The sequence below is a fragment of the Triticum urartu genome, chromosome 3A (assembly GCF_056163025.1).
Source record: "Triticum urartu cultivar PI428250 chromosome 3A, HENAU_Tu73, whole genome shotgun sequence".
In the NCBI taxonomy this organism is placed as follows: domain Eukaryota; kingdom Viridiplantae; phylum Streptophyta; class Magnoliopsida; order Poales; family Poaceae; genus Triticum; species Triticum urartu.
In genome coordinates this window covers 428,944,481-428,967,294 of record NC_141875.1, presented here as the reverse complement: position 1 = coordinate 428,967,294, position 22,814 = coordinate 428,944,481, and the positions used below count along the sequence as shown (strand labels likewise).

At 48.6% G+C, this 22,814-nt stretch overlaps 1 protein-coding gene across 1 annotated transcript; it reads left to right on the top strand.

The window, feature by feature from the left end:
- The first annotated feature begins 18,120 nt into the window (after positions 1-18,120).
- Positions 18,121-20,256, top strand: LOC125516169 (uncharacterized). The gene is made up of 5 exons (XM_048681654.2): positions 18,121-18,515; positions 18,613-19,023; positions 19,150-19,239; positions 19,734-19,801; positions 19,932-20,256. The coding sequence occupies exons 1-5, from the start codon at positions 18,231-18,233 to the stop codon at positions 20,065-20,067; spliced, it is 990 nt and encodes a 329-aa protein (XP_048537611.1). The 5' UTR covers positions 18,121-18,230; the 3' UTR covers positions 20,068-20,256.
- The last annotated feature ends 2,558 nt before the right edge of the window (positions 20,257-22,814 follow it).

Genomic DNA, 22,814 nt, shown 5'->3' with positions numbered 1-22,814 from the left:
GGATCTAAATGCCGGCTGACCTGGCTGCTCGATTTGGCGCCTCGGATAGGGTGATAGGGTGAGGGAAGGGGATGTGGAGATGCTAGGGGCAGCGGCGGAGGACGGCGCAAGACGGTGAGGTCGCCGGCGTAGGCGATAGGTGCTAGTTTGGGGTTGGGGAGTAAGTCAAAAGAGAGGACGAAGAAAGTGCGCAGCTGGGTTTCCCCCATGAATCGAGCGGAGATGGAGGAGGGTCACGAACTCCATGTGGATGTAGCAATCGGGGTCGAAGGGCAGGCAGATCGTTCGGCAGTTTTGTCAAAATGATCTGGTGTGCCAGCTAGATATATCGTAGAAGTTATTAGTGGATGTGTTTTTCAACAATTTTTTACCTTCTTGGTAGAAGTTACCGTGATTTTTATATGTAACTTATCAGGCATATGGTTTGTAAATTATCGTGCTATTTTCACATATGTTATCAGATGGTTATGTTTTTCAACAACTATTTACATCATTCGTAAAAGTTATCGGGGTGTTTGTATGCAAGTTATTGGGTATGCGGTACATATATTACCATACTATTTACATGTAAGTTAGCGAGGACATGTATTTCAATAAAAAAATCCTCGAATAATAAAGTTACCAAGATGTTTGTATGTAAATTATCGAGTATGCGGTGTTTATATTACCATATTATTTACACAAATTATCGGAGGCATGTTTTTAAAACCACTTCATTGGGTCAAAGTTATCGATGTTTAACAAAGATAAGCTAGACCAGGCTTCACATCATCAGCTTTGCTTCGCCTCCTCCTCCTCCAAGAAAGAAAGTTAGGGTTCGTGCCTCTCGCCGGTGCCGGCGCAGGTCCGCCTCGTCTCCGGTGGCCCTAGGGCCATGGAGGCGCGGTGGATCCTGGCAAGGGCCGGCGGGAGGGCTCCATTTTTAATCGTTTTTTCAATCTTGCTAGGGTTTGTGTCCTACTCAGGAAGGTGAGACGGGGGCGGCTCCCTGAAGATGGAATAAAAGTCTCCCCGCGTAGCCCCCGTTCCGGCGGTGCGTCTAGCATCGTTGTTGGGCGTGTGGAGGTGTGTCTCCGGCAGATATATCTTTGGTGGATTTGCTCGGATCTCGTCGTTGTTCGTCTACTTTCGTGTGTCTTCGGTTTGGATCCTTCCGATCTACGTTATTTTTCATCCGCGGCGATTGTTGTTCTGGGGTGCTGGTCCTATGGGGCCTTAGCACGACGACTTCCCGACTATCTACTACAACAAGTTATGCCCGTCGCCGGTGATGGAGGGGCGATGACGGCGGCGCGCCTTCGGCTCGCTTCGGTGCTTGTAGTCGTCGCTAGGTGGTCTACGGATCTGGATATATTTTTTATTTCCGGTGTTCGTTGTACTGCCATGATTGAAGATGAATAGATTGGAAGTTTTCTCGTAAAAAAAGTTATCGATGTTTATACATAATTTATCAAGTCTCTGAAGCATAACTTACCATGGTATACACATAAGTTAGAGAGGTTATTCCCGCAAAAAGAAAAGTTAGCGAGGTTATGCTTTTCGGCAACTCTTTCCCCGAGTCAGAGTTACCACGAGATCTGTGTGTAAGTTATCAGGTGTATGGTACGTATGTTACCACACTATTTATCCAAGAAATGACGGCGGATATGTTTTCAACAACTCTTTTTCTGGGGTTAAAATCGTTCAAAGTTAATGTTTGTTCATAATTTATCAAGTATGTGAGACATAAATTTCCATGATATACACATAAGTTAGCGAGGTCATTCATCGCAAAAAAAGTTAATGAGTTATGCTCAGCAACTTTTTCCTCAAGTCAAAGTTACCACAAGATTTGTGTGTATGTTTTTTTAGACTGATTTGTGTGTAAGTTATCAGATGTGCGTACGTATATTAGCACACTATTTATCCAAAAAAGTAACGGCGGATATGTTTTCAACAACTCTTTTTTCTGGGATCAAAATTGTTACCATGGTAATTTTCAACAATTTTTTCTAGGGGTCAAATGATCCTCATTATCTACTATTCTTTTTACCACTCACGATCTGCTCAAACACGAGCATGGCAAAAAAAAGAAATCAGAGATGCAAAAAATTGGGCAAACTACGGATCAATCCCTGGTTGCCTGAGCTATGATTCGTAGCACTAGCCACTTGGTACTAGTGAGTTCCTGTTGTATAGTCAGCGTGAACTTTTTTATTAGGTAGAGAGCCACCAGGCATCACCTGGTCTACAACCATGGCTGCTGCTCGTGACGGTGCTTCACCCTGAATTACCAGGCTCCCCCTTGCTGTCTTGGGAGTGCACCGGGGTGCGGGTGAGCACATGCATGGTGCAGCGGGGCGCGGCCTTGGGTGACTGGTGTGTGTGCTCCGGCCGAGCTCCCATGATTGAGCTCAGGCTCGTGCATGACGGCCTGCGCTCGGGTGCATATGACCTAGGTGAATGGGAGGAGAAATGGTGATTCTCACCGCGCTCGAATGCGGGGTCGACTTGGACAGAGGCAGATGTGGAAGCCGGTGAGGTGACACCGATTGCCAGAAACGGCTCCATCGAGGAAGAAAACGACGATGGCATGGTCAGTCCTAAGCTCCTGTGGATGGGTTGTTGCGCAGGAGGACGGCAGACATTGCAATGGAGCTTCCCGTCGACGAGGTGGAAGAACTAAATGACCACAGCGGCGGAGCGGAATTAGCCCCGCGGGTCAACGCCCAGGCCACTCACGCCCGCAGTCCAGCAAATGCCCCCACGCATATTGCCAGCAGCCGCACGATCCCGATCGAAGCACCCCGAGGGTGTGTGGTAGTTTTGCAATCTGCCACATGATTTCCGTATACATATTTCTCTCTCTCTCTCTCTCTCTCTCTCTCTATATATATATATATATATATCTGTGAGTGTGTTGGAGGAGGGGGAGGGAGCTCTACGCGCGGGGGGGGGGGGAGGTTTCCCCCCTTGGCTGACAATGAGGAGGGGGAGTCCCCCTCTGAAAGGATCGATATGGTTGACTAGAGGGGGGTGAATAGGCAACTAACAATTTTTAGCTTTTCTTTAGCAATTTAAACTTCGCATCAAAGTAGGTTATCTAGATATGCAACTAGGTGAGCAACCTATATGATGCAATACGGATAGGAACACAAGCAAGAAAGATATATGAAACAAATAAGCTTTCACAAGTAAAGGCACGAGATAAGCAAGAGTGGAGACGGTGGAGACGAGGATGTGTTGCCGAAGTTCCTTCCCTTTGAGAGGAAGTACGTCTCCGTTGGAGCGGTGTGGAGGCACAATGCTCCCCAAGAAGCCACTAGGGCCACCGTAATCTCCTCATGCCCTCACACAATGCGAGATGCCGTGATTCCACTATTGGTGCCCTTGGAGGCGGTGACCGAACCTTTACAAACAAGGTTGGGGCAATCTCCACAACTCAATTGGAGGCTCCCAACGACACCACGAAGCTTCACCACAATGGACTATGGCTTCGCGGTGACCTCAACCGTCTAGGATGCTCAAACACCCAAGAGTAACAAGATCCGCAAGGGATTAGTGGGGGAATCAAATATCTCTTGGTGGAAGTGTAGATCGGGGCTTTCTCAACCACTCCCGAGCAAATCAACAAGTTTGGTTGGCTAGGGAGTGAGATCGGGCAAAAATGGAGCTTGGAGCAATAATGGAGCTTTAATGGTGAAAGAGGTGAGTCAACAGGGAAGAAGGGAACCCCTTATATAGTGTGTGGAAAAGATCCAACCGTTACCCACCAACCAGCCCGCGGCCAGCGGTACTACCGCGCCTGGCCAGCGGTACTACCGCAAGGCCGCGCGGTACTACTGCATGCAACCAAGCGGTACTACCACACGGCAGTGCGGTACTACCGTACCAACCCACGGTACTGCCGTGACCCCAGCACAGAAACAGACACAGAAGCTGGGGGCGGTACTTCCGCACGCGCGGTACTACCACGCCCACCATGTGGTACTACCGCAAGGAAAAAGTCCCAGCCAGGGGGAAGGGAAACTTCCGTGCCTACTTCCGCAAAAAATACGGAAGTAGCAAAAACCCGACACAGTAGTACTGCCGAGGGGCGGTACTACTGCCTGACCGCATAGCGCGGTACTACCGCACGACGAAAGTGGTACTACCGCGGCAGGTGCGGATGTAAAAAATTACATCCGCTCCTACTACCGCAACGGGGCGGCACTAGCCTGGTGGGCAGCGGTAGTGCGGCTCCAGGGGAGCGGTACTACCGTGGGCACCAGCGGTACTACCGCGCCACCGCGCGGTACTACCGTGGATGCCTATGGTACTACCGTTGATCCAGGAGCAGTACTACCACAACCACAACAGCAGCCAGTCACAGGAGGCAGGAAAACGGAGGAAGCTCCAAGGAAGAATGAGGGGATAAAAGGAGACGTGTACGTGATGATTCCACCCAAACCTTTCCAACGCGGACCCCCTCTTAATAGTATGGCTTTCCTACGACTCAAATCCACCAAAAAGAAACGTAGAAAAGACGCCATCTTCGTCAGTCTTCGTGGGGCACCCAATTGTCTTGTGCCTAGCAAAGAAGTGTCTGGAATACTCATGGCACACGATTAGTCCGCAAATGCGTTGTCATCAATCACCAAAACACTTAGGGATAAATATGTCCTTACAATCTCCCCCTTTTTGGTGGATTGATGACAAAACGGGATTTGCACAAAGAAAATACTATTAAGTAAATGCAAACCCCTCCTCTCTCTAATATAGACGGGCTCCCCCTAAATGTGTGCCACCTAGATGAGCACGAATACTAGGAACAGAGCTCCCCCTATATTGTAGAGACAAGGCATATCTATCACTAGATAAGATGGTACAAACATAAGATAACTAAGATAGATAGAGTGCATAACTAAGATAGGTAGAGTGCATATGTCTTACACCATATGGAGGATAGGACTCGAAGGCACAAACCAAACAAAAGCAAACGAGGTCCAAACGACAAAGCAAACAAACACACCAAGCACGACACAACGTAAATCCCTACGCAAATCCCTACACTCTCTCCCCCTTTGGCATCGAGACGCCAAAAAGGCAGAGACGACACCTACACACACGGGGTGGCTCAGGCAGAGAAGTCGTCCCACTGCTCCTCGTGCTCCTCGTCAGACTCAGTGGCGGGGATAGTCTCCTCGAGGTCATCCTCTGAACTGGTCCACTTGTAGCCCTGCTTTGACATCCAGGCAGCCTCAGGTGTGATGACGTCCTCAGACCCGCCAGACACATCCTCTCCAAAGAGCCTCATCACCTTCTTGTCACGGCGGCGACTCTCCTTGTCAGCCACGTGAGCCCTGTACTGTCCCTTCGCCTGCATGCAGAAGAGAGTCTTCATCTTGTCCTTTAGCTTCTTGGCCCATGACGGCTCAGAGGAAGAAGTGGTAGACCTAGCAGCACGGTCCTCAGCAACAGTCTCAGCAGCAGCAGCCTCCCCCTCACCAGCAGCCCTCCTAGCAGAAGATGCCTCAACACGTGTAGTGGTGTTGGCCCAGTTGGACTTAACGCGGAGGCTGATGGACTCATGGCGAATCCAGTCTGGAGCAAGGAACTCATCACCTGGATACGTCTTCTCCCAAGTAGTGGAGAGCAACAGAAACAGGTACGGTCCATAGATAGGTACCTTGCGAGTGAACACCGCAAACCGAAGCTCACACCACATGATGTGTGAGACATCAAGTGGCTGAGTCTGAGAGGAACGTGCCTCTGCACACATGAGCAACATGTCCACTAGATATGCATGTACCTTGTCCTTGTCGCCAATGCGTGGGAACAGAGTGTTGCGGAATATGCGATGCATGATATCCAGAAAGGAGTTTAACACCCAAGATGACTTGCCATTGGGGAGTACCTTCTCAACAAGGAAGGGCTGAAGCTGGTTCTTGTTGGCAGACTCAGAGTTGGCATGGGAGCGAACACCAACGGGGGTGTGAAGCCCGTCATCAGGAATGTGCAGCAGATCCATGAACTCTTTCCATGTAGCAGACAGCTGACGGCCATTGGTCATCCAGGTCATCCTCCGTTCCGCCCCGGGATGAAAGTACACTGAGGCAAAGAACTGACTGATGAGCTCAGGGTCATAGTCAAGGTGAAAAGAGATCACCGGCTCAATAACAAACTGCTCCACCAAGTCCACAGCCTCACCAAAATAGTCACGAAACTTGTCCTTCTGCAGGTGATGCATGTCTATCCACTTGACATCCACAAAGGTATTCTGCTTGTTCTTGATCACATCCAGATAGATGAGAGCCTGTTGCTTGGTCTAGAACAACTCGGTGCCTCTAAGGATAGCCCGAGGAGTCACATAGGGATTGATCTTCCAGCGCTCGACATACTCAGCGGTTGAAATCTCGTCCATGCCCTTAGCCGGTTCCTTTTGCTTGCTGGCAGTGGTCTTGACATTGCGCTTGGGGCATTGGAGCCCTCTGGGGCTTCATCTTGGGGGTTGCGCAGATGCTTGGAGCCAGTGTCACGACTGGGATTGGAATGGCGAGAGCCACCACCTGAGACACAGAACGCAAAAACACCCACAACAGCCAAGAGACAGTAATGCAAAGACCACAACAAAGCAAGGGAAACAAGCAGAAAGCACACATGATAAATGCCTAGAGAGATTTGATCCCTATGGTAGTACTGCCAAGAGCTGTGGAGCTAAGATAGTAGTATGTCTCTTAGACGCGGTAGTACCGTACAAGATCATGGTAGTACCGGGTGTAAGAGCGGTAGTACGACCTTAGCACCGCGGCCGGTGCGGTAGTACCGCGTCTGCAGAGCGGTAGTACCGCACGGTACGGTAGTATCGCACCTGACGGGCGGTAGTACCGCACATCGGGCACGGTAGTACCGCACCGCGTCAGATCTGAACTGGTTCAAATCTGAAAAAGCCCGCGAAATCACGCCGGTACTACGGTTGGACAAAGCTACCACAAGACAGCATATCAAGTATGTTCCCTACGCATCACGACTCTCCTACATCCTACTCTTGCATAGATTTGGCCTAAAATCTCAAGAACGACAAGTTTCTCCCCAAAAACCTAGAAGCAAGAGAACAGCCAAGAAAAAGAGGGATTTGGGGAAAAACCTTGGTCCATGGCAAGAGGAAGTGGTGGGGAACGATCCCACCGGTCGGAATCCGAGGAGAGTGGCCGGAGACGGAGATCCGGCGAGGGCCTCCGGCGCCGTTCTTGAGAGGGAGAGACGTGGAGAGAGACAATGAATGGGTATGGGGAGTTGGAACTCCCCTGCCCGAGTCATAACCCCCATGCGCCCTTGACGGCGCGGTAGTACCGTGCCCAGACACGGTAGTACCGCACGGCGCGGTACTTCCGAAGTACCGCACCAGAGCGGTAGTACCGTGCTGCGGCGCGGTAGTACCGTGCCTCCCAAAGCGGTAGTACCGCGCCCAGACGCGGTAGTACCGTGGGCTCAAGAAGATGCACGTTTCGAGCGCATGAAAAACTGGATCTTTGCACAAACCACTCCGAGCCAACACGACACCACAAGACCACGTAACACACAAAACCAGAAAGACACCACCTCTCCAAAAGAGAGGGCGGTGGCCGTAGCCACCTATGTTTGAGTCAATTGGTATGGCACCGCGAAGAATTATCCTTGGGTCCATGACCAAAACTCATCTTTGAAGCACAAGTACCATCAAACATGGTCAATGTGAAAGACTTGATCGATTTATGCATAATGGGGGGAAGGAGAGTTCATTGAGAGAACATCACTCCCCCTATGTCCATGCCTACATCTAAATAGGACAACACGTCGAGTATGGTGGGGTGTGCAAGGGTTCAAGAAACATTGCTCGAATCGATGATATTTAGCTCATGCCTTAACTCGCGAAATCTTGCTTCATCCAAGGGCTTCGTGAAGATATCTGCAAGGTTATCATGAGTGTTGACGTAGTTGAGCTTGATCTCTCCTCGCCTAATGTGATCCCGGATGAAGTGATACCGGATCTCAATATGATTCGTCTTGAAGTGTTGCACCGGGTTGAGAGAGATCTTGATGGCACTTTCATTGTCACACCAAAGAGGCACTTTGTCACAAGTGACACCGTAATCCTTTAAAGTTTGCCTCATCCATAAGAGTTGTGCACAACAATTACGGGCCGCCACATACTCCGCTTTGGTGGATGAGAGAGACACACAACTTTGCTTTTTGGAAGACCAACTTACCAAAGAGCAACCAAGGAATTGGCACCCTCCGGAAGTGGACTTCCTATCCACTTTGTCTCCCGCCCAATCGGAATCCGAGTACCCTACAAGCTTGAAGTTTGATCCTCTTGGGTACCATAAGCCAAAGTTTGGGGTATGAGCCAAATATCAAAAGATTCGTTTGACCGCCACATAGTGACTTTTCTTAGGTGCGGCTTGAAATCGGGCACAAATTCCCACACTCAACATGATGTCCAGTCTAGATGCACAAAGGTAAAGCAAGGATCCAATCATGGAATGATATACCTTTTGATCCACGACTTTACCATTGGGATTTAAGTCAAGTTGGCATTTGGTGGGCATTGGAGTGGAGGCCGGCTTGACGTCACTAAGCTTGAATCTCTTGAGCATGTCTTGAGTGTATTTGGATTGATTGATGAAGGTTCCTTATCTTCTTTGCTTCACTTAGAACCCTAGAAAGAACTTCAACTCTCCCATGGAGGACTTCTTGAACTTTGAGGTCATGAGAGCGGCAAATTCCTTATTGAAAGCTTTGTTAGGAGAACCAAAGATAATATCATCAACATATAATTGGCACACAAACAACTCCCCTTTGATCTTCTTAGTAAAAAGAGTGGGGTCGATTAGCCCAACTTCAAAAGCACGGTCTTGTAACAACTCGGTAAGCTGGTCATACCATGCACGTGGGGCTTGTTTAAGGCCATAGAGTGCCTTATGGAGTTGAAACACATGATTGGGAAAGTAGGGATCCTCGAACCCGGGGGGTTGCTTGACGTAAACCAATTCATTAATGGGACCATTAAGAAAATCACTCTTCACATCCATTTGTTGTAACTTAAAGTTATGATGAGAAGCATATGCAATCAACATGCGAATGGATTCAAGACGAGCAACGGGAGCAAAGGTTTCACCGTAGTCGATACCCTCGACTTGGGAGTAGCCTTGTGCTACCAAACGAGCCTTGTTGCGAATGATAATCCCATGGGCATCTTGCTTGTTCTTGAATATCCACTTGGTTCCAATGACATTGTGGTTCCCCGTTGGCCTTGGCACCAATCTCCACACTTTGTTGCGCTCGAAGTTGTTGAGTTCTTCGTGCATGGCATTGAGCCAATCCGGATCTTCTAGCGCCTCATAGACCTTGTGGGGTTCCACACAAGAGACAAACGCGTGATGCTCACAATAATTTGCTAATTGTCTACGAGTGCTTACCCCCTTTCTTAAGCTTCCAAGAACATTCGTCATGAGATGATCCTTGGTGGAGAGCTTGGAAGCAACCTTGGCGGCACGACGCTCTAATTCCTCCTCAATGGTGAGTTGAGGAGCGGTTACTTGATCATCTTAAGCGCCATCATGAACTTGTTCTTGATCTTGAACTTGCTCGGGGGAGAGAACTTGACCTTGGGCATCACTTGGTGTGTCAACACCGTCTTGAGTATGATCTTGCCCTTGGTCTTGTTCATGTGGTTGAGGGCCTTCACTTTGTTCTTCGGAAGCATGTGGGCCTTGGGTTGGTGATGGCTCCATTTGAGTGGAGCATTGTCCTTCTCCTTCGGCCACAAGGGGTTCCTCAATGGGTAGGATGAAACCAACACCCATTCTTCTTATGGCTTGAGGAGGAATTTCATCACCTACATCACAAGTGCCACTTTGCTCCACTTGGGAGCCGTTATTCTCACCAAACTCCACGTTACACGTCTCCTCAATAAGTCCCGTGGATTTATTGAGGACACGGTAAGCATGAGAGTTTGTAGCATAACCAACAAATATGCCCTCATAAGCTCTAGCCTCAAATTTAGACAACCGAACACCTTTCTTGAGAATGAAACACTTACACCCGAATACCCGGAAGTACTTGAGGTTGGGCTTGTTACCAGTGAGTATCTCATATGGAGTCTTGTTCAAGCCCTTGCGGAGGTAGAGCCGATTTTATGCATGACACACGGTGTTGATGGCTTCGGCCCAAAAGTTGTACGGAGACTTGAACTCCGCCATCATGGTCCTTGCCGCATCCATCAACGTCCAGTTCTTCCTCTCCGCAACACCATTTTGTTGAGGGGTGTAGGGTGCGGAATATTGATGCTTGATTCCCTCGTCACTAAGAAACTCATCCAAGGTGTAGTTCTTGAACTCGGTGCCGTTGTCACTTCTTATTGTCAAGATCTTTGCATTGTGTTGACGTTGTGCTTCATTTGCAAAGTCAATAACGGTTTGTTGGATCTCGCTCTTCCTCTTGAAGAAATACACCCACGTGTACCTTGAGTAGTCATCCACAATCACCAAGCAATACTTCCTACCTCCAATACTATCGAAGGATGGAGGCCCAAAGAGATCCATGTGAAGGAGCTCCAAAGGCCTCTTTGAATAAATGATAGTCGTGGGAGGGTGAGCCTTCTCATGTAGCTTTCCTTCGATACAGGCACTGCAAGCACGATCTTTAGCAAAACTAACATTCGTTAGTCCACGGACATGGTCCCCCTTGAGGAGACTTTGCAAAGATCTCATATTGACATGGACTAAACGGCGATGCCAAAGCCATCCCACATCAACTTTAGCCATTAGGCATGTCGCGGTCTTAGTGGGTCGCTCCGAAAAGTTAATCACATATAGACCGTTCTCGACATGCCCAACAAAAGCTACTTTAAGATTCTTGCTCCACAAGAGTGCCACGGTATCGATATCAAAGAAAGTGGCAAAGCCCATGATAGCAAGTTGACGAACGGAAAGTAAATTGTATGCAAGGGACTCAACAAGCATGACCTTCTCGATCGTAAGATCATGAGAGATGACCACCTTGCCAAGTCCCAATACCTTAGAAGATGAGGCGTCACCCCACTCGACATTGGTGGGCATAGATGGAACCTTGTGCACGTCCACCACCAAGTCCTTGCTTTCGGTCATATGATTTGTAGCTCCGCTATCGAGCAACCATGATCCCCCACCGGAAGCAAACACCTACAAGAGATCAATGCTTGGTTTTAGGTACCCAAATAGACCATTCAATGTATTCATGAAGAGAACCAACAAATTTGGCATAAACATGCCCATCACTAGCACGGCATAACACATAAGAAGGGTTAAAATCGCCGGCTTTGTTGAGAGGGGTGGCATTGCCCGTCTTGACATTGTTATTCTTCTTCTCCTCGGGGGCACTCTCTCCCTCCCTCACAAAGGTTTGCATGAGGGGAGGAGGTCATTTGGTCTTGTCATTCTTCTTCTTGTTCTTGGAGTCAGGCACGTACCCAACCCCTTCCTTGGCCACACCTCCCTTTTGGTTGATCAAGAGATCCTTGAGGTTCTTCTTGCCTTGTATGCAAGTCGCAAGACCTCTCTCAAGTTGCTCCTTCAACTTCGCATTTTCCTCAATAAGATGTATATGCTTACAACACGGGTTAGTAGCATTTGCATTATCAATTAAAACCATATGAGGAAAAGTTGCTTTCTCCTTAGTTAGCTTCACTTGGAGTTGATCATGAGACTCCTTGAGACTAGCGTGAATACCCTTAAAGGCCTTGTGGGCCTTGCCAAGTATATCAAACTCCTCTTTGAGCTAGCAAGATCAATCCCGAGTTTGGCCTTCTCGGAATTTAGCACACGAGAAACAATGAGGACACGATCATAATCTTTCTTTAACTTAGCATGATCAACGTTGTGTGACTCCTCAAGAGCCAAACGAAGACCACGCTCTTCCTCAAGAGCATTGGAAAGATCCGAAATCTCATCGGCATAGTCACGACTATGCCCTTCCATCTTAGAGATGGTGTCTTCGTGAGCCTCGATCATGTCATTGGCTTCACCAAGTTGTTCCAAGAGAGCAACAAAGTGCTTCTTGGATTTTCCCTTGAGTTTTCCCATAAAGGCCTCAAACTTGTTAGCCTCCACATTAGCTCCCTCAAGTTCATTAATGCTATCCGTCGGGGAAGGATGAATAATGATGGTAGTTTTGATGTTGGAGGTTACCTTGTTGGTGGCTTTAGCCATGAGGCACTTGGCGGTGATGCTCTCATTGGGTGAATCGAAGAGAGACACCCATGACGTTGTTGCAATGGCAACGGAGGCCATGGTAACCGACTCACCATCTTCATCATCGTCATCATCCTCATTGTAATCTTCTTGCACAACCAAAGCCTTGGGAGGAGTCTTCTTGGTGAAGTTGTTCTTGTTGGGGAATGACTTGGCCTTGTCCTTTCGGATGAGCTTGCCACCATTGTCTTCCCTCTTCTCATACGGGCATTCCGCAACGAAATGACTCACGTTGCCGCAATTGTAGCAAGTCCTTACACGTTTCTTGCCCCTTGTGCCACTCGAGTTGCTTTTGCTAAAGTTTGGCCACGAGATTTTCTTGCTCCAAAATTGCCTTGAAGCGAGTGCCATGTGTTCATGATATGCATACTTCATATCTTCGGGGTTGCTCTCCTCTTCTTCCTCTTCTTCTTCTTCCACGGTGAGCTTGGCCTTCAATGCTAGGTTAGGCTTCTTTTCCCGTTGAGAACAGAGCACCGCATTGTCGGCGGTCTTGTCCAAAATGTTCATGGCCACAAACTCATCCAACACTTCGCTTGAGATCAAAGTGTGGAAGTACGGTCTTTGACGAATGACGGAGGACATGGCCTTGTGATAGGGCATCATTGCCTTGAGGAATTTGCGCTTGATCCAATTGTCATCTGTGTCCTTGCCCCCGTGATCTCGTAGTGAGACCGCGAGTTTGGTTACTCTCCGATAAAGCTCACGAGGTTCTTCATCTTCCTTCATTGCAAACTCATCAGCCTCATCTTGTACCACTTCATAGTTGGAGCGTTGAATGCTTGCGCTTCCCCGGTAGAGAGACACGACACAATGCCATGCATCTTTGGCCAAGACGAAGGGACGAAGATGAGGTAGGTCTTCGGGTGGAATTGCATCTTGAATGATGAAGAGAGTATTCTCATTGAATTGATTGTCCGCGGCTTCTCGAGGAGTGAAGTTGCTTGGATCATGTGGATAGAAACCTTCTTCAATGATTCTCCAAAGGTTAGTGTTCACATGATTTAAATGACGTTTAAAGCGGTAAACCCAAGAATCAAAATCCTCATTTTTCACAATCTTAGGAGGATGACCGGCATGATTCAAATGAGTGGAAGGAACCGGTCCACCATAAACAAGTGGTGGTTCCACATGGGCAAAGATGTCGGTGCCATTCTTGCCACTAGAAGAAGGAGCCTTTTCACTACTAGCTTCCCCCTTGTCGGGGATAGCATCCGACACCTTGTTGGCGGGATCACCCACTTTCAACGGTGCGGTGGATAGTTCAAGCCCCTCAAGAAATTTAGTAAACATGCTTTCAACTTCGGTCGTCATGGAGGTTTTCAATGTCTCCAAGGCCACATTGAACTCCTCACGAGAGACCGAAGTTCCCCCATCTCCCGTAGACGAGATCGGATTCACACCGGAGTGTTCCTCCACACCGTCTACGGTATCAACCATACTCTTTGGATGGTAAAGTCCTTAATAAAGAGACGAGGCTCTGATACCAATTGAAAGGATCGATATGGTTGACTAGAGGGGGGGTGAATAGGCAACTAACAATTTTTAGCTTTTCTTTAGCAATTTAAACTTCGCATCAAAGTAGGTTATCTAGATATGTAACTAGGTGAGCAACCTATATGATGCAATACGGATAGGAACACAAGCAAGCAAGATATATGAAACAAATAAGCTTTCACAAGTAAAGGCACGAGATAACCAAGAGTGGAGACGATGGCGACAAGGATGTGTTGCCGAAGTTCCTTCCCTTTGAGAGGAAGTACGTCTCCGTTGGAGCGGTGTGGAGGCACAATGCTCCCCAAGAAGCCACTAGGGCCACCGTAATCTCCTCACGCCCTCACACAATGCGAGATGCCGTGATTCCACTATTGGTGCCCTTGGAGGCGGCGACCGAACCTTTACAAACAAGGTTGGGGCAATCTCCACAACTCAATTGGAGGCTCCCAACGACACCACGAAGCTTCACCACAATGGACTATGGCTTCGCGGTGACCTCAACCGTCTAGGATGCTCAAACACCCAAGAGTAACAAGATCCGCAAGGGATTAGTGGGAGGGAATCAAATATCTCTTGGTGGAAGTGTAGATCGGGGCCTTCTCAACCACTCCCAAGCAAATCAACAAGTTTGGTTGGCTAGGGAGTGAGATCAGGCGAAAATGGAGCTTGGAGCTTTAATGGTGGAAGAGATGAGTCAACGGGGAAGAAGGGAACCCCTTATATAGTGTGTGGAAAAGATCCAACCGTTACCCACCAACCAGCCCGCGGCCAGCAGTACTACCGCGCCTGGCCAGTGGTACTACCGCAAGGCCGCGCGGTACTACTGCATGCAACCAAGCGGTACTACCGCACGGCAGTGCGGTACTACCGTACCAACCCACGGTACTACCGTGACCCCAGCACAGAAACAGACACAGAAGCTGGGGGCGGTACTTCTGCACGCGCGGTACTACCGCGCCCACCATGCGGTACTACCGCAAGGCAAAAGTCCCAGCCAGGGGGAAGGGAAACTTCCGTGCCTACTTCCGCAAAAATACGGAAGTAGAAAAAACCCGACACAGTAGTACTGCCGAGGGGCGGTACTACTGCCTGACCGCATAGCGCAGTACTATCGCACGGCGAAAGCGGTACTACCGCGGCAGGTGCGGATGTAAAAAATTACATCCGCTCCTACTACCGCAACGGGGCGGCACTAGCCTGGTGGGCAGTGGTAGTGCGGCTCCAGGGGAGCGGTACTACCGTGGGCACCAGCGGTACTACCGCGCCACCGCGCGGTACTACCGTGGATGCCTACGGTACTACCGTTGATCCAGGAGCAGTACTACCGCAACCAGAACAGCAGCCAGTCACAGGAGGCAGGAAAACGGAGGAAGCTCCAAGGAAGAATGAGGGGATAAAAGGAGACATGTACGTGATGATTCCACCCAAACCTTTCCAACGCGGACCCCCTCTTAATAGTACGGCTTTCCTACGACTCAAATCCACCAAAAAGAAACGTAGAAAAGACGCCGTCTTCGTCAATCTTCGAGGGGCACCCAATCGTCTTGTGCCTAGCAAAGAAGTGTCTGGAATACTCATGGCACACGATTAGTCCGCCAATGCATTGTCATCAATCACCAAAACACTTAGGGATAAATATGTCCTTACACCCTCCAATCGGCCCCTTCCTTCTTCATGAGGAAAAGGGGGCGCCTCCCCTATCGGGGCCAAGTGGCCCAATATGCTTTCCACCACTTCGCTTTTTTAGGCCCGCTGATATTTAAATAAATATAAAAGTCTCCAAATCATATATAGAGCCTTTTAATATCAATTTAGCATCACTATAAACTATTTCCATCTATATTGGTAATACCTGGTATTGCCCGGTAAACCCCAAAACCCTTCCGGTGACTCTAAAACTCTTCTGATTCCTCTCAAAATATTTTGAATATGAACGTAAATATTTTTCTGATTACTCTTGTCCTATTAACACTCGGCAGATCATGATTACCTTAAGCTTGTGACCCTGTAGGTTCGTTAATACATGGGCATGAACAAAACTCCTTTCGTCCAATGACCGATAATGGAACCATGGACGTCCATATCGATTGCTATGAGTACATGAATGACATTCGAGTGAACCTTTGGTTATCATATGATATTCCCTTTGCTTCGCAATACTTTACAAGTCCCGAGGTGAGATATATCAGTATCCTCTTGAGTCATACACATGCTCATTATACATGTGTCATCATTAACAGTTTTGTTTTTCTTTCTCATTGACATGTTTCGGCATCCCGGTGACATAGTCACTTGTGTCTGGCCAGACGATGATGGATGTCTTCACATCGAGAGGCCCTTAAGAATATTTCTCCATCGTTGGAGAAGCAAATCCCACTCTCGATCTATCTATCTAGTCCCCTATCAAACTTTTCGATGAATCTGTAAGTTGTCATTATGATCATCGTGTTACAGATGATGTTTGAGAAACCCAAAAGTTCATCGTACGATAAGAAGTGACTATGATACTCTCATGGTATAAGGAACTAAATCACATGTTAACTCTCCGCGTTATAGCAATTGACTTGTAACGATTGTATCTCAAAGTATAACAAACAAATTTTGGTCGATTCAATATGGTCGTTCTTCCAACATCATATCTTCAAAGTTATTTTAGGACTATCGTTACACTTAACGATATCCTAAGATCTAAAACACATGATCACCAACAACACTTGAGCTAGTTTTAGAGGCAAGACAGAACCATATTTTACTGTTTAATATTCTACATGTGCATATGAGTTTTCCACTGAATCACATATTCCAGGATCATAGCAGCTATAGCATAGAACATAAACTTTTAATTATGAACATGAAAAATATAATAATACAATATTGTTGACTCTAGGGCATATTAGAACAAATCTATCTTATGCAATCAATTTTTGTGCCTACTATACTGTTTATTTAACCAATCTATCTCTACCTATAGGATTGTACATTTTCCTATAATATATAATGGAATGAGCACACCACACAACATGTTTCACATTGAAAAATGACAGTTATCCACAATTTTTTTGACTATGGCGAGGAGCCGGTGATTGAGAGTTTTTTTACTGGAGAGTTAAGAGGTAGTCTAAGTTCGCAACATTGGTCATGCCCCTGAAATAAGCACAACACACAACATATATCACATTAAAAAATGGCAGCTATCCATAATTTTTTTCAACTATGGCGAGGAGCCGGTGATTGAGAGTTTTTTACAAGTAAGTTTGTAGCATTGGTCACACCACTAAAAATAAAGCACAACACACAACATAATTCACATTAAATCAACATGTTTCGTCTGATGGACAGCAAGGCGCTCATCTAGACGCTTCTCCTAGCCAGTTTTAGGAGTGGCCCGGGAAGGCTTGCGCTCAACCCATTCCTAGAGCTTTTCTGCTGGGATAGCTAGTCGAAGATGAGATAGTGTATATAGTAGTGTTGGGTTTAGTTGTTTCCTTAGGGGAGTTTTGCGTTATGTCGTATCAGAGCTTTTCTCTGACGCTTGCGAGCACATGATAGTCGGCGCCTGCTTGCAAAACTAGTCGTCCAGGGTGTAGGGCAACTATCGCGATGGATCTGGCGTGATCTTCCTTAATAAGCTCGTGGGGCAGCAGAATCCGTTGAAGTTGGAGGTTGTTTCTCTTCGTATTCTTAGCCTTCACATGGTAGAAGAGAAGGAGGTGGTGATCTAGTGTTCAACTTCCTTAGATCGATCATTGGACATGGGTCTTCGGCGGTGGATCCGGAGCATGTACCATTGCTTTGATTTGAGCTCGTCTCAACGGCGTTTTGAAGTGAAGCTACGACACCACCTATGTTGCCTCAATGGTCGAGCCGGTCTTGATTGCTCTAAAGTTGAGTGTACTGGCCGAAGGGTGGCTGTGTAGAGCTCCGGTATCAGGCTAAACCGCTTCCAGTTATTCCTCCCGACCATGATGTCAAAAGGAGAGGCAAAGTGGCTTCGGCTCGGCTTCATTATCTTCCATCCCTGACATGAGTTGGCCTCGAAGCGACGACAAGGTTGCCAACCCTGGTGGTAGAGTCCACGACGATGGCGATCTTGGTATGTGGCTGACGCCTCGAAAAAGGACCACACCACATTCGACAACTCGTGTCCGGGGTGTTTTTTGTAAAGTTCATGGGCTCAGTTGTAATTTTGCTTTTTCTAAGGGTCCTGGTGACAGTTGTACCTGTACTGGACTGCAAAGTTAGTGAAGTTGCTTCTAAAAAAAAGTGTTTCCCCCAGATCGGTAGAAGAACAACCTGCAACTACCACCGGAAGGAAATGAATGCCTTGAAGAAAAGTTCCCTGGCATAGTATCCTTATGACGCGGCTGCAGCAGCCAGGTCGCCTGCCACTCTTATATAAGATCACCGCCCATACTGCCTCTCCCACGGAGCAGCATTGTGCGTAGCTTTACACCAACGCACAACTAACTATTACTACTCCAGTAGTGAAGGAGCAGAGGTAGGATGGTGAACTTGGTGGAGGCCCAGAAGCCGCTGCTGCACTTCCTGATCAGAAGGGCCGGGCTCCGGCAGCACACGGTGGACGTGGACGGCGCCGGCACGGCGCTCACCTTCTGGGTGCCCAAGGACAAGCTCCCCAAGGACAAGTCCACCGTGTGCGAGATCACGCCCGAAGCGGCGGCGCCGGCCTCCAAGAAGAAGAGCAAGACGAAAGCCAAGGCCCCGCGGCCATCCGTCGTCCTCGTGCACGGCTTCGCGGCCGAAGGCATTGTCACGTGGCAGTTCCAGGTTTGCACTTTGTTATCCTACGTGCATGAGTGAGATGTGGCCTGTTTCCGTTGAGATTAAGTTAATTAATTCATGCCGTCACGACGTGCGTGCGTAGGCTGGTGTGCTGGCGAAGCACTACGACGTGTACATCCCGGACCTGCTCTACTTCGGCGGCTCCACGTCGCCGTCGACGGACCGGTCGCCGGGGTTCCAGGCGGAGTGCCTGGTGGCAGCGCTGGGCAAGCTGGGCGTGGAGAAGTGCACGGTGGTGGGGTTCAGCTACGGCGGGATGGTGGCCTTCAAGATGGCCGAGTCGCACCCGGGCCTCGTCCGGTCGCTCGTGGTGTCGGGCTCCGTCGTCGCCATGACCGACTCCATCAGCGAGACCACGCTGGAGAGGATCGGCGTCAAGTCGTCGGCGGAGCTGCTGCTGCCGGACTCCGTCAAGGGGCTCAAGGCGCTGCTCTCCATCGCCGCCCACAGGAAACTCTGGTTCCCGGAACGCCTTCACAGGGACTACCTCCAGGTCCGTCTCTATCTCTACTCAATCAAACACTAGCTTCATTCATTTTCCGCTTTGATTTGTCCAGCTATTTTGGTTTTTGGATGTGCATGATGTGATGTGTGGTGGGTTCATTCCATTTCCATGCAGGTGATGTTCACCAACCGCAAGGAAAGAGCAGAGCTGCTGGAAGGTTTGGTGGTCAGCAACAAAGACGCCACCGTGCCCGTTTTGCCACAGGTGCGTTTGGCCACCGTCCTCAACCCCCTTGCTGACTAAATACACTATCTTAGTTAGTAACCTAGTAAATCATTTTCATATCATAGGGGAAAAAAACAGTACACCAGTTTGCCGATTGGTTGTACAGCAGCACGATATGTTTGACTCTTTGTACTCGTAGTAGTAGTAGTCCAATTGATCACGTACTCAGGAGCACAGAAGCATTGATGGGTATTCATGGTTGGGAGTTAATAAGGGTCATGAGCGGCGGTGATATGCTGAAGGCTTTCAATGCTCTTACCCAAGCGGATGGCCTGTTCAACTTGACAGGAACACAAACCAGCCCATAATTTACAAAACATGCTTACCGCATACAGTACAAAGTTGGTGCACCAAAGCCACCAAATCCATCCGTGAAGAATATAAGCAGCGAAGAAAGAACTCTACCAAGCAATTCCCGTGATTACCAGTAGTACCAAGGTTGCTGACAAACGTTTCTTGTCCTTGCGCCGCAGAAAATACTTCTGCTCTGGGGACACAACGACAACATTTTCAACATAGAGCTCGCCAAGACAATGAAAGAGTAAGCTATCTATCTGTGCTCTTGAGATTTCAGACGACTTAGAGCTAGCTTCACAATCCAAAGCATATTCTGAAGCTAAGCGTGTGAGTCGAGGGTTAGATACTAACAAATGGTTTTCGGGTGTACGCAGGCAGCTCGGCGAGGAGACGATGCTGCAGAGCATAGACAAGGCCGGGCATCTCGTGCACCTGGAGAGGCCCTGCGTCTACAACCGCCGCCTCTTGGAGTTCCTGGCATACGTCACTGCTGAAGCTTCCAAAGAGTGACAAATTAGTAGGTCCATCGTGTCCCGGAGAGTGCTTGATTTGTTCACAGACAACTGGGGTCCCATTTGTTGCAGTTTGATTGTTTGGCCGTGTATAATATTTGTGAGTGTGATGCATAATACTCCTATGGAGTCAGCACTGGCCAATTTGTCTATTTCTCTTTTGCAGCTAAACAGTTGTGTAAATCAACTCGAAATGCTTCATACGTGGATAACGGATTGAGGTAATAAGAGTGGACCCCTCAAAATCTTTAACTCTCAAACGGTCAGAAGACAAAATTTGAAGGAGTTAAATTTGAGACCCACCCTACTCTCTTATTTTTACTCGGCCATGGCACCGCTCCTTAAACAATTTTCCTTGACTCTCATCCACCGCCGCTTGCCTCCACCTCCCTGGTGACCGAGAAAATGGAATCCCCTACGCCCCGCAACTCTAGCGACCCTTGTCGGCGTCGGAATCACGCCGGGGCCAGAAATTTCGTGAAATCGTGCTTTGTGTTGTTATGCATACGCCGGCGGCTGTGCATGCTCACCTCTATGGCCTCCTCCATCGTCGTGGTCCTTCGTAGCCAATTTTTGAACGCCAAGGCCTTCTAGCGCATCGTCGAGCAGTGTTCCTAGAGCCTCGATGGTGTCCTACAACGCCTGCAATACCGCCCGCCAAGGCCTTCTAGCTCATTGTGCACGCACACCAAGCACGACAAGTACGTGCGCGCACACACACGCGCGCACTATTTCTAAAACTCCTCGCCGACAGCGGGATCAGGGCTGGGTGACATGCCAGAGGTGTGTGCGGCTGAGGTGCTTCTCCGGCTGGGCGCGTCTAAAGGAAGAAGATGAAGAGAGACTTTCATGTGGGGTCAGTTCGTTTGAGGACTTAAATTTGAGGGTTGGGTTAGGTCCGGTCATCATTTAACTTCTCAAACTATAACGAGTTAAGTTTAAATGAGCATATAAGTAGTTAAAATATAAGGTGTCGGTTAGAGATGCCCTAAGTGCATTAGTTTATGACATAGAGAATACGAGACCATACATTCTAGAGAGTTAAAAGATTCATTCTTAAAAGAAACATGATTTGTAGTTGAGTTTAAAGGAGCATAACCATGGCCTCTAAATCATGTATCTAAATTAAATTGTTCTTTTAAGACACCCAAACGGTATCTAACATCTTATGTTTATCAAGATAAACACTTTTTTGATAAAGGGTGGATTTTATTAATTCAAGATGAAGCATCAAGAGGATACAAACACTATGAGAACACACCCGGTCTCTCAATAGCTAGGATGCACACGGTCAATACCAACGCACACACATAACACGCTACGGAAAAGCAAAGTCATATCAAATCAAAGTTATGCCTAAGCGAGAGAAAAAAAAAACTCGAAGCGATCAAATCCGTCATTGAGAAACTACAGCTATGGCCATATCCGCACCAACAACATAATAATACCACAAAGACAACGAGGTTCTTCAACAGCAACGCCGTCAGGAAGGTAGCAACGCTCAAACGTCGCCGTCACCGGATTCAACCTTCAAAGGTCAGAATCTAGGTTTTCACCCTAAAGAATTAGATGAAGCATATCCGAGCAATGCCTTCAACAAGGTGACGATGCAACAACATCGCCATTGCCAAGTATAACCAACATGGTTAGACCTAGGTTTTCACCTCGGAGCTCGTCTAAGTCAATCATGTGTTGTTGCCACCACTTTTTCACTTTCTCAGCAGTAACATGCTTTGGCTAAGAAACCAAATGCCGCCGCTGCACAACCATATCCTCTGCGTCAAGCCGTGGTATGTAGATTATGTCACACCACCAAAGCAAACCACCGATGAGGAACCCTCGAGAACTCTTTTGATGACCACCACAATCCGTTGTGGTTTTGCTTCCACTGTCCAGACTAATCACCATTGCCGATAAGTCACTGGAGATGGAGCACGCAGACACAACCATCGCAGCACAACTGCACAACCATGGAGTCTTCCAAATAGACCGCGCAGAAGCCACTAGCCTTCATTGTCGGCCCGGTCCATGGCTGTCGGATCTCCGACTTGCCCCGATCCGATCTGGACAACGGGAAGCAGGGACATCGCAAGAGGACAATCAGCAAGAGTTGATCCGAGGGAGCACCGTATCACTCCGGCCAGCCCAATCCGTTCTGGACGATGGGACGAGAGAGCCGATGGGCTCCGTGACATAGCACGATGGCCAGGCATTGTGGCGGTTCTTGAATCCCTGTTCAACGGAACTGGCTGAAGTGGGCGTCAAGTCCATCAGGGGCCGACCCCGGCAGTTGCAGATCAGACCGGAGCAGGCTACTGGGATCTGCCGCGAGGGCACGCCCCAACCGAGTCAGTGACGTGAGCCAGCGATCCACTGCCAACATGGGCCTTCAGATGCCGCCGACCCTCGCTGCTAGATGCCGGCGAGCGCCACAGCCCCGTCTCCTTGCAGATCTGATCGTCGCGACCGCCGCACGCTCGGGAAGAAGAGAGACGCCTCAGGGGAGCATCCCGTCGCCGCTGTCCTCGACCCCCGCTCGGGCTTCGCCGGCAGGCCCTCAGGCGGCGGCAAGACGAGGAGATCGGGTATGATCTCTAGTGGCAGCGCTAGGAATCGCCCCCCGTGTCGCCACAACAAGGCGGCGTGGGGGTCACACGGCGCTGGGAACTCCCGTTTCATCAAGATAAACATAGCTAGTACAATTAACCAACCACAAGATATAGAACGATAAGATATAAAACTACA

Bases quoted from the DNA above. Each gene is read 5' to 3' on its own strand.
- LOC125516169 (XM_048681654.2), top strand. From the start codon at position 18,231: ATGGTGAACTTGGTGGAGGCCCAGAAGCCGCTGCTGCACTTCCTGATC. The intron at 19,024-19,149 runs GTCCGTCTCTAT...ATTTCCATGCAG, and splicing joins TTCACAGGGACTACCTCCAG to GTGATGTTCACCAACCGCAA. The intron at 19,240-19,733 runs GTGCGTTTGGCC...CTTGCGCCGCAG, and splicing joins CCGTGCCCGTTTTGCCACAG to AAAATACTTCTGCTCTGGGG.